Source organism: Martes martes (genome assembly GCF_963455335.1).
Source record: "Martes martes genome assembly, chromosome: 5".
Taxonomy (NCBI): Eukaryota; Metazoa; Chordata; class Mammalia; order Carnivora; family Mustelidae; genus Martes; species Martes martes.
Genome location: NC_137892.1, coordinates 98,868,062 through 98,880,168, shown reverse-complemented (window position 1 = coordinate 98,880,168; position 12,107 = coordinate 98,868,062). Strand labels below are relative to the sequence as shown.

Here is a 12,107-nt window from a genome sequence, read left to right as displayed (position 1 = left end):
GTTTGAAATTCAGAAGCCTGATACCTCTGCCTTTGTTCTTTTTTTCTCAGGATTACTTTGACTCTTTGGGGTGTTTTGTGGTTCCACCAAATTTTGGGGATTGTTTCCTATATTTCAGTGAAGAATTTCTTTGGTATTTTGATGGTGATTGCATTGAATCTGTAGATAGCTTTGGGAGGTATGGTCATTCTAATAATACTGATTCTTCCAGTACATGAATGTGGAATGTCTTTCTGTTTATGTTTTCTTCATTTCTTTTAGCAAAGTTTTGTAGTTTTCATTGCATATATCTTTCATTTCCTTGAGTAAATTTATTCCTAAGGATTTTATTATTTTTGATACTATTGTGAATGGGATGATTTTCTTTCTTTTTTTTCTAATTGATCCATCATTAGTATAAAGGAATACAATTGATTTCTCTATATTGATTTTGTGTCTCAACACTTCACTGCAATTGTTAACTCCCATAGTCCTTTTTTATTTTTATTTTTATTTTATTTTTTTAAGTTTTTATTTATTTATTTGACAGAGAGAGATATATATATCAGGTAGGCAGAGCAGCAAGCAGAGAGAGAGAGGGAAGCAGGCTCCCCGCCAAGCATAGAGCCCGACGTGGGGCTCGATCCCAGGACCCTGAGATCATGACCTGAGCCAAAGGCAGTGGCTTAACCCACTGAACCACCCAGGCGCCCCTCCCATAGTCTTTTGATTAATTATTTGGGATTTTCTTTTAAATCATATTACCAGCAAATAAGGCCAATTTTACTTCTTTCTTTCCTATCTGAGATAGATTTTATTTCTTTGTCTTGCCTAATTGCTCTAGCTAGGACTTCCAAGTAATATGTTGAATAGGAGTGGTGAGAGTGGACGTCCTGGCCTTGTTCCTCATCTTAGAAGAAATGTTTCAGTTTCTCTCCATTGAATATAATGTTAACTGTGGGTCTGTTGTATATGATCTTTATTATGTTGAGGTATCAATACACAGTTTGTTAAAAATTTTTATCATAAGATGATATTGTATAGTCAGATGCTTTTTTTCTATGTCTGTTGAAATGATCATCCTGATTTATCTCTTTCCTTTATTGATGTGTGATGTATTACATTTATTGATTCACATATGTTGAACCATCCTTGCATCCCAGGGATAATCCCCCTTGGTCATGGTGTATTATGCTTTTAATATGTTCTAGAACTTGGTTTGCTAATGTGTCATTGAGAATTTTTGCATCTGTTTTCATTAGGGATATTGATTTATATATTTGTTCCTGTATTTTTATCTGGTTTTAGTATCAAAGTAATGCTGACTTTGTAGAATGAGTTTGAAAGTGTTTCTTCCTCATCAATATTTTGGAAGAGCTTGAGGAAGATTGGTGTCAATTCTTCAGTTGTTTGGTAGACTTCTCCAGTGAAGTATCTTATCTGGTCCCAGAGATTTCAGTTTTGGGAGTTGGTATTTTTTTGTTTTTTTTTTTTAATTCAGTCTTTTTACTCATTATTGGATTTTCTATTTCTTCCTGATTGAGTCTTGGTACATTGTGTGCTTCTAGCAACATATCCATTTCTTCTAGGTTATATAATTTGTTGCCATATAATTCTTCACTTTAGTTCTCATGATCGTTTTTTATTTTTTAGCATCAGTTATAATGTCTTCTCTTTCATTTCTGATTTTATTTATTCGAGCCTTCTCTCTTCAGTTAGTTTAGCTAAAAGTTTGCCAATTTTGTTTATCTTTTTAGAGAACCAGCTTTTAGTTTTGTTGATCCTTTCTCTTGTTTTTCTGGTCTGTATTTCATAATTTCTGCTCTGATCCTTATTATTTCCTTCTCCTGCTAACTTTGAGCTTAACTTTTTCTTCTTTTTCTATTTCCTTAAGGTGCAAAGTTGGGTTGTTTGAGATCTTTCTAACTTCTTAATGTAGGCATTTGTAGCTATAAACTTTCCTCTCAGAACTGCTGTTGCTGTATTACACAATATTTGGGATGTTGTGTTTTCAGTTTCTTTTGTTTTGACATAATTTTTAATTTCCCTTTTGATTTCTTCTTTGACCAAATGGCTGCTTAGAAGTATGTTATTTAGCTTCCACAATTTGTAGATCTTACTTTCCTCTTGTTGCTGATTTCTAGTATTATACCATTGTGTTCAGAGAAGACAGTTGATACGATTTCAGTCTTCCTAAATTTGCTAAGATCTGTTTTGTGACTTATGGCATGATCTACCCTGGAGATTTTTCCATGTGCATTTGAGAAGAATGTGTAATCTGCTGCTGTTGGATGGACTGTCCTGTACATGTGTATTAGGTCCATTTTTTCTAAAATGTTCAATTCCAGTGTTTTCCTTATTTATTTTCTTACTGAATGATCTACCCATTGTTGTTGGTGGGGTACTGAGGTTCCCTACAATAGCTTATCAGCTTTTTTACTAAGGTCAAGTGCGAAGTACCCTACAATTATTGTACTGTCATGTATTTCTTCCTTAAGATCTGTTATTAATTGCTTAATACATTTAACACCTGTTAAATACATTGTTAAATCACTTAATACATTTAACATCTGTGCTCAGGTGTTAAGAACATTATCTATTTATGATCACTGTATTTTCTTGAGGTACTGACCCCTTATCATTTTATAATGACCTTCTTTCTCTTACTTCTTTCTCTTCTTTCTCTTACTACCCATTTGGCTTGAAGTCTATTTTGGAGATAAATGGCTATGCCTGCCTTCTTTTCATTTCTATTTGCTTGGAATATCAAGTTCTATCCTTTCATTAGGAACTTATTAGTGTCTTCAGAGCTGAAATGATTCTCCTGTAGGCAGCATATAATTGGGCCTTTTTTATTTTAAATCCATGCAGCCACTCTGTGTTTTTTGACTGGTGAGTACAAACAATTTATGTTTAGGGTGATTATTGATAATGCAAGGATTTACTGGTGTCATTTATCTTTTACCTTTTGGTTATTTTGTGTCTCTATTGTTTCTTTTTCTTTCCTTTTATGTTTATGTCTACTTTTGTAAGTTGGTGGTTTTGCATGTTGATTTGCTCAGTCTTGCTCTTTTTTATGTATAACATCCCTGCTCTAGATTTTTGCTTTGTGGTTACCAAGCATTACATAAAACATGTCCTAGATAAAATAATTCTTTTTTTCTGCTGAAGCAATTAATCTTCATTCATCTGTAAATGTCCCATCTTTATACTCTTTTATATTTTTCATGTCACAGATTATCTCTATATATGCTGTGATTTTATTACCAAGTTATAGTAGATAGTAATTTTTAAAACAATTTTCCTTTATCCTCTATGTTATAGTTAAGAGTTTATTATACTGTTCTATAAAAGAGTTACAGTATTCCAATTCTGACTGCTTATCAACTTAATTAGAATTCTGTTTACTTTTGCCTTTTTGTTTCAGCTCAAAGAGCTCTTTTCAACATTTTATGTAAGTCAGGTCTCACGGTGGTGAACTCCCTCAACTTTTATTTGTTTGGGAAAGCCTTTATTTCTGCTTCATATCTGAAGTATAATTTTTCCAGGTGGATTATTCATGACTGTCAGTTTTTATCTTCCAATATTCTGAATATGTTATTCCATTCTCTCCTTCTCTGTAGAGTTTCTGCTGAGAAATTTGCTGGTAGTGTAATGGGGGTGCCATTGCAGGCTACTGTCTTATTTCACTTGGCTTCCTTTAAAAGCCTTTCATTATCATCGATTTTTGACAGTTTTAATATAATGTGTCTTAGGAAAAGTCTTTGTGCATTGAAATAGTAAGGTGTGCTATTAGCTTCATGGACTTGTATATCCACTTCCTTCCCCAGGTAAAGGATGTTCTTAGCTATTATTTCTTTAAATAGTCCCTCTGCCTTCTTCTCCCTCTCATCTCTTTCTGGGCTACCCATTATTCTTGTATGGGCTTTTCTCATAGAATCAGATAATTCTCATTGGTTTTTCTTCACTTGTTAAAAATCTTAGTTTTCTCTCATATACTTGAATCACTTCTGTATTTCTCTGTTCCATCTTACTCATTCTGTCTTTCATATAATCTGGTCTATTTCCACTGCTTGCCTAATACATTTTTTCATACCATTTCTTGAGTTCTTCAGTTTGAGAATTTGTTTGGTTCTTTTTCACAATTTCAGTCTCTTTGGTAAAGTACTCCTGCTCATTAATTGTAGCTCTGAGATCATCATATTATCTTTCTGAGTTTTCTTGTAGTTCATTGAATATCTTCATAATAACTATTTTAAATTCTGTTATCAGTTAGATTACAGTATTCCATGCCTTTGGTTTGTTTGGTTCATGGAAATATTGTCATTTTCTGTTATACTCTGTTACCATGATTTTTCATGATGTTTGATGAAAAGTGCCTCTGCCACCATATTTGAAGCAGGAAATACCTTTCTTATTTAGGCAAGGTTTTTTGTTTTTGTTTTTAAGATTTTATTTATTTATTTATTTATCAGAAAGAGAGGGAGAGAGAAAGAAAGTAAGAGTACAAGCAAGGGGAGCGGCAGGCAGAGGGAGAAGCAGGCTCCTCCCCAAGGATGGAGCCTGATGAGAGACTAGATCCCAGATCTGTGATCATGACCAAGGCCAAGATAGATGCTTAACCAACTGAACCAACCAGGCATCCCGATTTTGGGGGGTTATTTTTTAAAAGATTTTATTTTTAAGTAGTCTCTACACCCAGCCTGGGGCTCTTAGTCACAACCTGGAGATTCAGAGTCTCAGGCTCCACTAGCTAAGCCAGCCAGGTGCCCCCCAGGCAAGGTTTTGTTTATTTTGATATCAACAGTTCAACACGTTGGTAGTTAGGAGCCCTCCTTTTGTTTTCCAGAAGGTGGCGCTATAGCACCAATTCTTGATTTCTCTACTGATGCTCAAAACACACAAAAAAAGGCCAAGTGGTGGTTGAGGTGGGAGGGGTAAGTATGTACTTAGCACGTGTGGCTTTGGGCATGCCTCTGCCTTGGTAGGGGGAATCATCAAGTGCAAGTGGAGGGGGAGGTCCCAGAGGTCTATGGTTGGTTCTCTTGAGTCCTGGGGTAGATAGTAGGAGTCACTTTCCTTCACCTCTCTTTGTCTTCACTTCCCCTTCCCCTTCCCTCCCCTTAGTCACTGTGGTCTCTTCTCAGAGAGAGCAACTGGTCCTAGAAGCAGCTGCCCACAGGGCCAGGCAAATTCACCACTCACCAACTCACTGCCTTCACCCTTGACCTTTTCTGCCAGAAAGGTCATGGCTCTATCACCACCTCCCCTAATCTGCCACCTCCTCTGGGGTCCAGTTCACCCACATTCATATCCACGGGTGGATGGATCTCTGGGGTGTCCTTGTATGTTGTACAAAGGCACTTTTGGAAAGGAGGTAGTTATACAGGTCCCATTAGTTGTATATCAGAAGGGAGAGAAAAAAAGGAATGACTCATACAGCCTTGCAGCCAACATCACTGTGGGAGTATATTTTGCTGTAGGACTCTAAGACAAGCCGAAAATAACAAGGAAGTACTTCAATTTAGGAAATACATTGTGAAATTTGGGTCTCATTTTCTAGAATTGGGAAATAGAGTCCAGTCAGGTGCAGCAGTAAGTGTGCAGAGCCACTGACATTAGTAACCCACCCTTGGCAAATGGTAAGTGGGACTGTTCCAGTATGGGGGTAGAGAGAAAGGCCGCACTTAGGGCTGCTGGTCCTCACTTTTGATCCTGCCATTTGCTTATTCCTGTGCCTTCTCTGACATTGGTCTCTGCTTGCCTGTCTGGAACAATGGATGATACTCCTTGTCACCATTGCATGTTGTGAAGCAAAGTAACTTCATCAGTAAGGTAGATTTGGGATGGGGTCCTCTGCCTGAGGGCATCCCACAGATACTAGAACTCTTTGAACTGACAAAGAGAATGGAACTAAAATACCATGTAATCTAACAAATGAATTCAAGAGAAGATACTTACCATTATGAAAACAAGTTGTGTGTTGTGTGTACAAGGAGATATAGGTTGAAACATGAAATTGGTGATATTCAATCACAGATAAGGCACTTTCATATTATATCACATATTAACTGGATGAATTTATTGTGCTAACGTTATACTACAAAAGACTATAACAATATGGAAAATTAAAAACAATATGTAAAATGTTTTTTACACTAATTATAACAATATATTTTTATAAGACTCCCATGGTACAAAGAAGACTAGAAAGAAAAAAGCAGATGATTTATGTTTGGATCATGAATGTGTAGAACTATTTCAACATCATTTAATATGGAATTTGATATGAAACATGACAGAATTACTGATTATTGAGATAGAATCTTACTTAAAATTTTTCACTAGAAAATGTCTACTTTAAGTATAATTTAGATTAATGTCATGATTTGCCTCATTTTGGGTATACATTTTCAGATTTGGGGAATTTTTGTCATTTTTAAAGCAGATATGACTCTTCTTTGAAGCTTATGATATCTCAAACTATATAATTTTAATTTTAATCTTTTAGGTAGATCCAAGATTCTAGAAATAATTACAGCAGCAGCTCACATTTGCTTGGTCCCTACAAAGCACTTGTAATATGTAAACTTGCTTTCTATTACATATATCTCTTTTCTTTTCTTCCAGGTCTACCAAAAGCAGCTGTAATCAGTCAGCTGCAGTCTTTAAAGGGTTCTGCTGTCTTGTGGGGTTTTGGTTCTACAGCTAATGACATCATTTATATAACTCTTCCTCTGTATCATAGTTCAGGATCTCTTGTGGGAATTGGTGGATGTGTTGAGTTGGGTGAGTTTTCATTTTCTGTTTGATGAGTATTCAAAGTACTTATTAACTTGTGTTCATTAAATTTTGAAACTCTGTCAGAGAATTTAGAGTAACTGTGGGCTTATTATATAGTTACAACATAATTTTTATTAAAAGGACCCAATTTTGTGATTTACTCAGTCTGTTCCTGAAGTGAAGAGAGCAATGCCTTGGACATTTGGCTGTATGGTTGAAGCTGGCTGTTGACCAGTCTTCCTTCTCTATATGGTCACTCATCCTTTGATGATCTACTCCCCACCTCCTTAAATGGTGGAAGGAGGCTTCCAAGAGGGTGAATGTAGAAACTGTGTAGCTCTTAAGGCTTAACCTCAGAAATCACATTGATCATTTCACATGCATATTGTTGATAAGAGCAAGTAACAAACCAGTCTAGAGTCAAGATATGAGGGGTGAGGAAATAGATCCTACCCCTTGAAATAGAGAGGTGGCAAATCCACATTGCATAGCAGGAATTATTGAGGCTACCTTTGCAAACAAGGTACCCCAGGCACCCAGTAAGTCTGTTGGTAGCTCGTGACTCAGTAGATTCTATTCATAAACATGCTGAGATTATGTGTCTGGCCCCTAAATAATATATAATGGAGACCATTCACTACTACCTGTATATGTCTGAAATATAAAAAAGTAATTTTATGGAGTAGTATATGTAAAACATGACCAGTGTCCAAAATAAACAAAGGCAAGAGTCAAGAACATATTCATATGACTTACATTGTTGTGAAAATTAGGTTGTTACATTTAGGTTCTATAGTCATCGATGAGCTTGACTGGTGCTATTTTACCAATTCTTTCTTACCAACTCTCAACATCAAGAAATACTGAGGCAGCTTTAAGGTTTTGAAAATAAGTATACATATTCAAAAACAAAGTAAGTGAATAATCTTGGTCTCTGTGAAGAAGACTGACCATTATCTATAGTCATGCTCTAATACTTGCAACTCCCCTACTTATTTTGATCTTTTCTTTCATCCCCTGTATTTCAAAAAGAAAAAAAAATACATTTGCAGTCAAAATGTAGAATTATAACATGTATTTTTTTAAGTTTATTGGATTGTAAGATTAATGGTTTCAAATGAGCTTGATATAAATGGCCACTGATAGATTACAAAAGCCTTGAAACTGAATGTAAATGTTCTAGACGGGGCAACATCATTTGTGTTTTATGTCACTTCTGCCCTTGAATATTTTCCCCCTGTGCCTGTTCTTTGCCTTTTCTCATAGGAGCTACTTGTGTGTTGAAGAAGAAATTCTCAGCAAGTCAATTTTGGAATGACTGCAGAAAGTATAATGTGACTGTGTTTCTATATATTGGAGAACTTTGTCGCTATCTTTGCAAACAACCTAAGGTAAGAGGAATCATTTTCAGAAAGGAAAAATAATTTCAGAAAGAAAAAAGTATGGAGAGAAAAATAATTTGTGTGTGTGTGTACACAAAGGTGGAGACCTTCTTCCAGAACATAGTTTGACTGACTTACAGAGATGCAAGTCAGAGGAAATAAAAGGAGAGCTCTGCGTGATTATACTGAAGTGCTTTACATTATGACAGGATAGGAAAGACTTGCAATCCAGTCCATTTTATGTTGAGACTGATTAAAATTTCTGCAAATGTAGCACACATCTGATTTTGAAATTAAATGCCTACTCTGTACACAGAAAGTGGTTACTGCAAGGCTGAATTAGATCATCTTTCAAAATGCTGTTCTCTAAAAAACAAAACAAAACTAATGATATTGACTATACTTGTTTGTTATTTCTTTTCTTTTGAATAAGTGATTACATTAGTCTGTTTGGTTTTGATTTTAAGTTAAAAAGAAATTTTGCTTTCATGTGTTCTTGTCTCCCCACCTGAAACTGTCATTCCCACAAACAACTGATAAATTGGCCCTTTCTGAAAATAGACAAGCAGAGAGAGTTGCAAGAGCCTGAGGTTAGTCTTTATTCATTTGTTTGCGTTTTTGCCTTCAGAAATTCTTTTCCTGGTCTCGTTTGTGTTTTGAGATGCTTATGTTTTACCTGATTTCTTAAAACATTCTTGAGGCTACAAAGAAGTGACCTTCTGTCATCAAATCCACACCACCCCATGAATAATGGTGATTGGGTATGCCTCCCTGTGAGGGACAGGCAGCAGAAGCTGATGGCCTGTCCTTGGCCCTTGATAAACCCCCTTCGTCATTCCTCATGCATCACCTTTGCCATCATCATGCCAGCCTAAGGCATGGATGGTGGACTGGGATGTCTTCTCTGTCTAAAATATGGATATGTAATTCTTCCTTTACCCTCAGCACAGCTGAGACTAGGCTGGGAGCATTTAAATTAGACTTTGTTGAAGAGATGGGATTACACAGGGAAGGAAAACACAAGAAGAAAGTGAAACTGGATAGTTTTATTTACAAAATGCTTTTATTCACTTTAAGCTTGAATTTTACCATGTAGAGACCTCCTCTAGCTCCTGATCCACACTCCCTTTGTGCCCAGAAGCCATCCTTGTTCTTTTTTCAGTCAAGAGTGCTTCAAATAGCTATAGATTCCCTAGATCCATCGCTAAGACGGGGAGTCCCAGAGAAATGTTTTTGACTTTTTGGCCTTCATTTTCTTTAGGGAGACTTGGCCAATGTCAAAATTGTGGTCTTAAGAGTCCTAGTGGAATAATTAATTATAATGCCACAACCTGGTATGTTTTCTAGTTCTCATTGTGTTGTTTGGTGATGTGATGTCTGGATGAGGATAATTTGGGGAATTAATGTCCTCCAGGAAGATAGAAGCCTCCTTCAGTAAAGGACAAATTGGGCACCACATAATGAACTTCTTCACAGACTTTCTAGTATATGTGCTGCCGAAGCGAGCACTTTCACAGACTTTCTAAACTACACCCCTAACCATTCCTTTTTTTTCTCATCCTTCAATAGCAACATTAGCTTTTGCAGGGTTATTTGCTCAGTAAGTATGTACTGAACAGTGGAACACATGCATTTTTTTCTAATGTTTTACTCTGTTAAATGATGTTGCAATTAGTGTCTTTATGCAATGTTGCCAGTAGAAGGGCTCAGAAGTGAAGGCAGTCAAAGGACATGGGTATTTTGGTGATTTTTAGGGCATATTTCCAAATTACAGTTCAAAATGGTTAATGTGATTTAGAATCTCAGTGAGAGTATACTTATTGTGCATATGGTCTCTTTATCAGGACTGTGTGATATTAAAAATAGTGGTTTCCCAGTTATGCTTCATGGAGAACTAGAACCCCCTTCAGAGTTCCTCAAAAGTCACTGAAGGATAGTGAATAGGGAATATAGGGCAATCTTCACAGTCTTTCAAATATGTTGGATGAAACCCGGTTTGCTAGGGCTTCTTCTTTTTTTTTTTTTTCTTTTTAAAGATTTTTATTTACTTGAGAGAGTGAGAGTGAGAGAGAGAGAGAGCATGAGAAGGAAGAAGGTCAGAGGGAGAAGCAGACTCCCTGCTGGGCAGGCAACCCAGTGCAGAACTAGATACCAGGACTCCAGTATCATGACCTGAGCAGAAAGCAGATGCTTAACCAAATGAGCCACCCAAGCAGCCCTAGGGCTTCTTAATATTTTGTTTGAACAAGGAATGTCTTGGGTTTTTTTTCCCTTGTTTTTTTTTTCTTTTTTGGTAATGGGGGAACATTTAATTTTATTTATGACTTTATATATAGAAACAAATATATTTTTAAGTTCTTTGTTCGGATTACTAGCAAGGTTGAATAATTATAAAATTACCAGTAGTTCTCTTTAAAATGTCTTTTCTGAGTCTTTTATTCATTTATGCCTATAGCACATAATATTTTATCTGTTTGAGCCACCATTTCCTATAATAAAGATATTTATTAATAGTTTGTCATGTTCACTACAAATCTTTTTTCAAAGTGTTTTTGTTAGAATTTTTAAAAAAAAAAAGAACGTTTTCACCTCTCTGAATTGGGAATGAATTAATTTGGGGAAAATGCTATAGCCACAGAGAATTTGAGAGAACTGAGAATTGAAAGTAGAATACCTGATTTTTCTTTTAGTTAATGAAATATTTTCATTCTTAACTAAAGTTCTTTGAAGAAAAGATAGTGTTTTTGACATAATCTCTCAGCATTTGCCTGAAGACAAGTGGAGGAGGAGAGAGGGGAAGTAAAAAATAGCTCTGCTCGAAGGAAAAAGTGATCATTTTTTTTTTGAGCAGCAATTCGTTGTATTACTTAATCCCTTTTGTTGATTTCACACAGAACAAGAACAAGCAGTTCTTGGCATTAAAGATTAGGGAAAGAAGAAAGCCATTCTGGTAAGACATCTGACCCCTTCAAGGAGGTCTTGCTTTTTTTTCGGTCCAATATTTATTGCTTTCAGTGAACTCCTACAGGCAGGGGCCACATCTGCTCGGTGGCACATCAGGGGCTCCAGGCACAGCCGAGAGTGAGCGGGTAACCAGGTCCACACCTTCAGAGAATTAGAAGTGGATGTGTCCTACACCCTGGTTTGAGGCCCCATAGACATTTGTTTAATATAAATCCTTAACTAAAAAAAAAGCAAACCACATATTCTCTAAATACATCCAGATTTGTTCTCCATCCAAGGGTAAGTAATATATTCCAAAGGAGGTTTACCTGCAGGCAGAATTCATGGTCTGAGTGCTTAAAACAGAATTCCTGATTGCTTTTAGTTAATGACATCATATTTTAAGTCTTAACTGAGGTTCTTGGAAGAAAAGATAGCATTTGGAAACAATCTTTAAGCAATGACCTGAGGCAAATTGAGGAGGAAGGACGGAAATAAATAGAGCTTTGCCCAAAGCTGTATGTGGTTGTACATAGTTGAATAAAAACACCCTAGAGTTGGCCTTCCCTGGCTGGAAGCTTTTATCCACCCCTGACCCCCCAAACCAACCCTGTCTTTTTTCTCTTTTTCAAAAGTCCAGTTACAAAAGTTCCTTTGGCATAAACATTGGAACTGCCTCAAACTTCTGGCAGCAGCACTACCCTTTTTAAAAAAGCCATGGTACTGACTCTTCTTAGTCACGGAGGAATGGAGTAATTATTCTCTTCCCTGAAGAATAGGAAAGCAGCTCTCCCCACGTTCCAGTCTTTCAAGTCTTCTGCATTACTGAAGCAGCATCATACACTCTCTGATTGGGTCGGGTTCTTTGTTTTCTTAGCATTAGTGCTGCATTTCATATTGGTTGGTGAGGAATATGGTGGCATGCTATTCATCAGTGATCCTCTGTGGGATTCCTGCACACTTCATCTTCTTTAAATACACTCTGCCTGAAACTGCCAAGAGTTAGCAATATCTAGGGAT

General features: G+C 36.4%; 1 protein-coding gene across 2 annotated transcripts in view; it reads left to right on the top strand.

Moving 5' to 3' along the window:
• Window positions 1-12,107, top strand: part of SLC27A6 (solute carrier family 27 member 6) — a 65,481-nt gene that overhangs the window by 21,278 nt on the left and 32,096 nt on the right. For both annotated transcript variants that reach the window (XM_080804148.1, XM_080804147.1), the window contains 2 exons: window positions 6,610-6,768; window positions 8,029-8,153. In XM_080804148.1, the coding sequence (XP_080660274.1) occupies window positions 6,610-6,768; window positions 8,029-8,153 (284 nt within the window). The remainder of the gene's footprint in view (window positions 1-6,609; window positions 6,769-8,028; window positions 8,154-12,107) is intronic.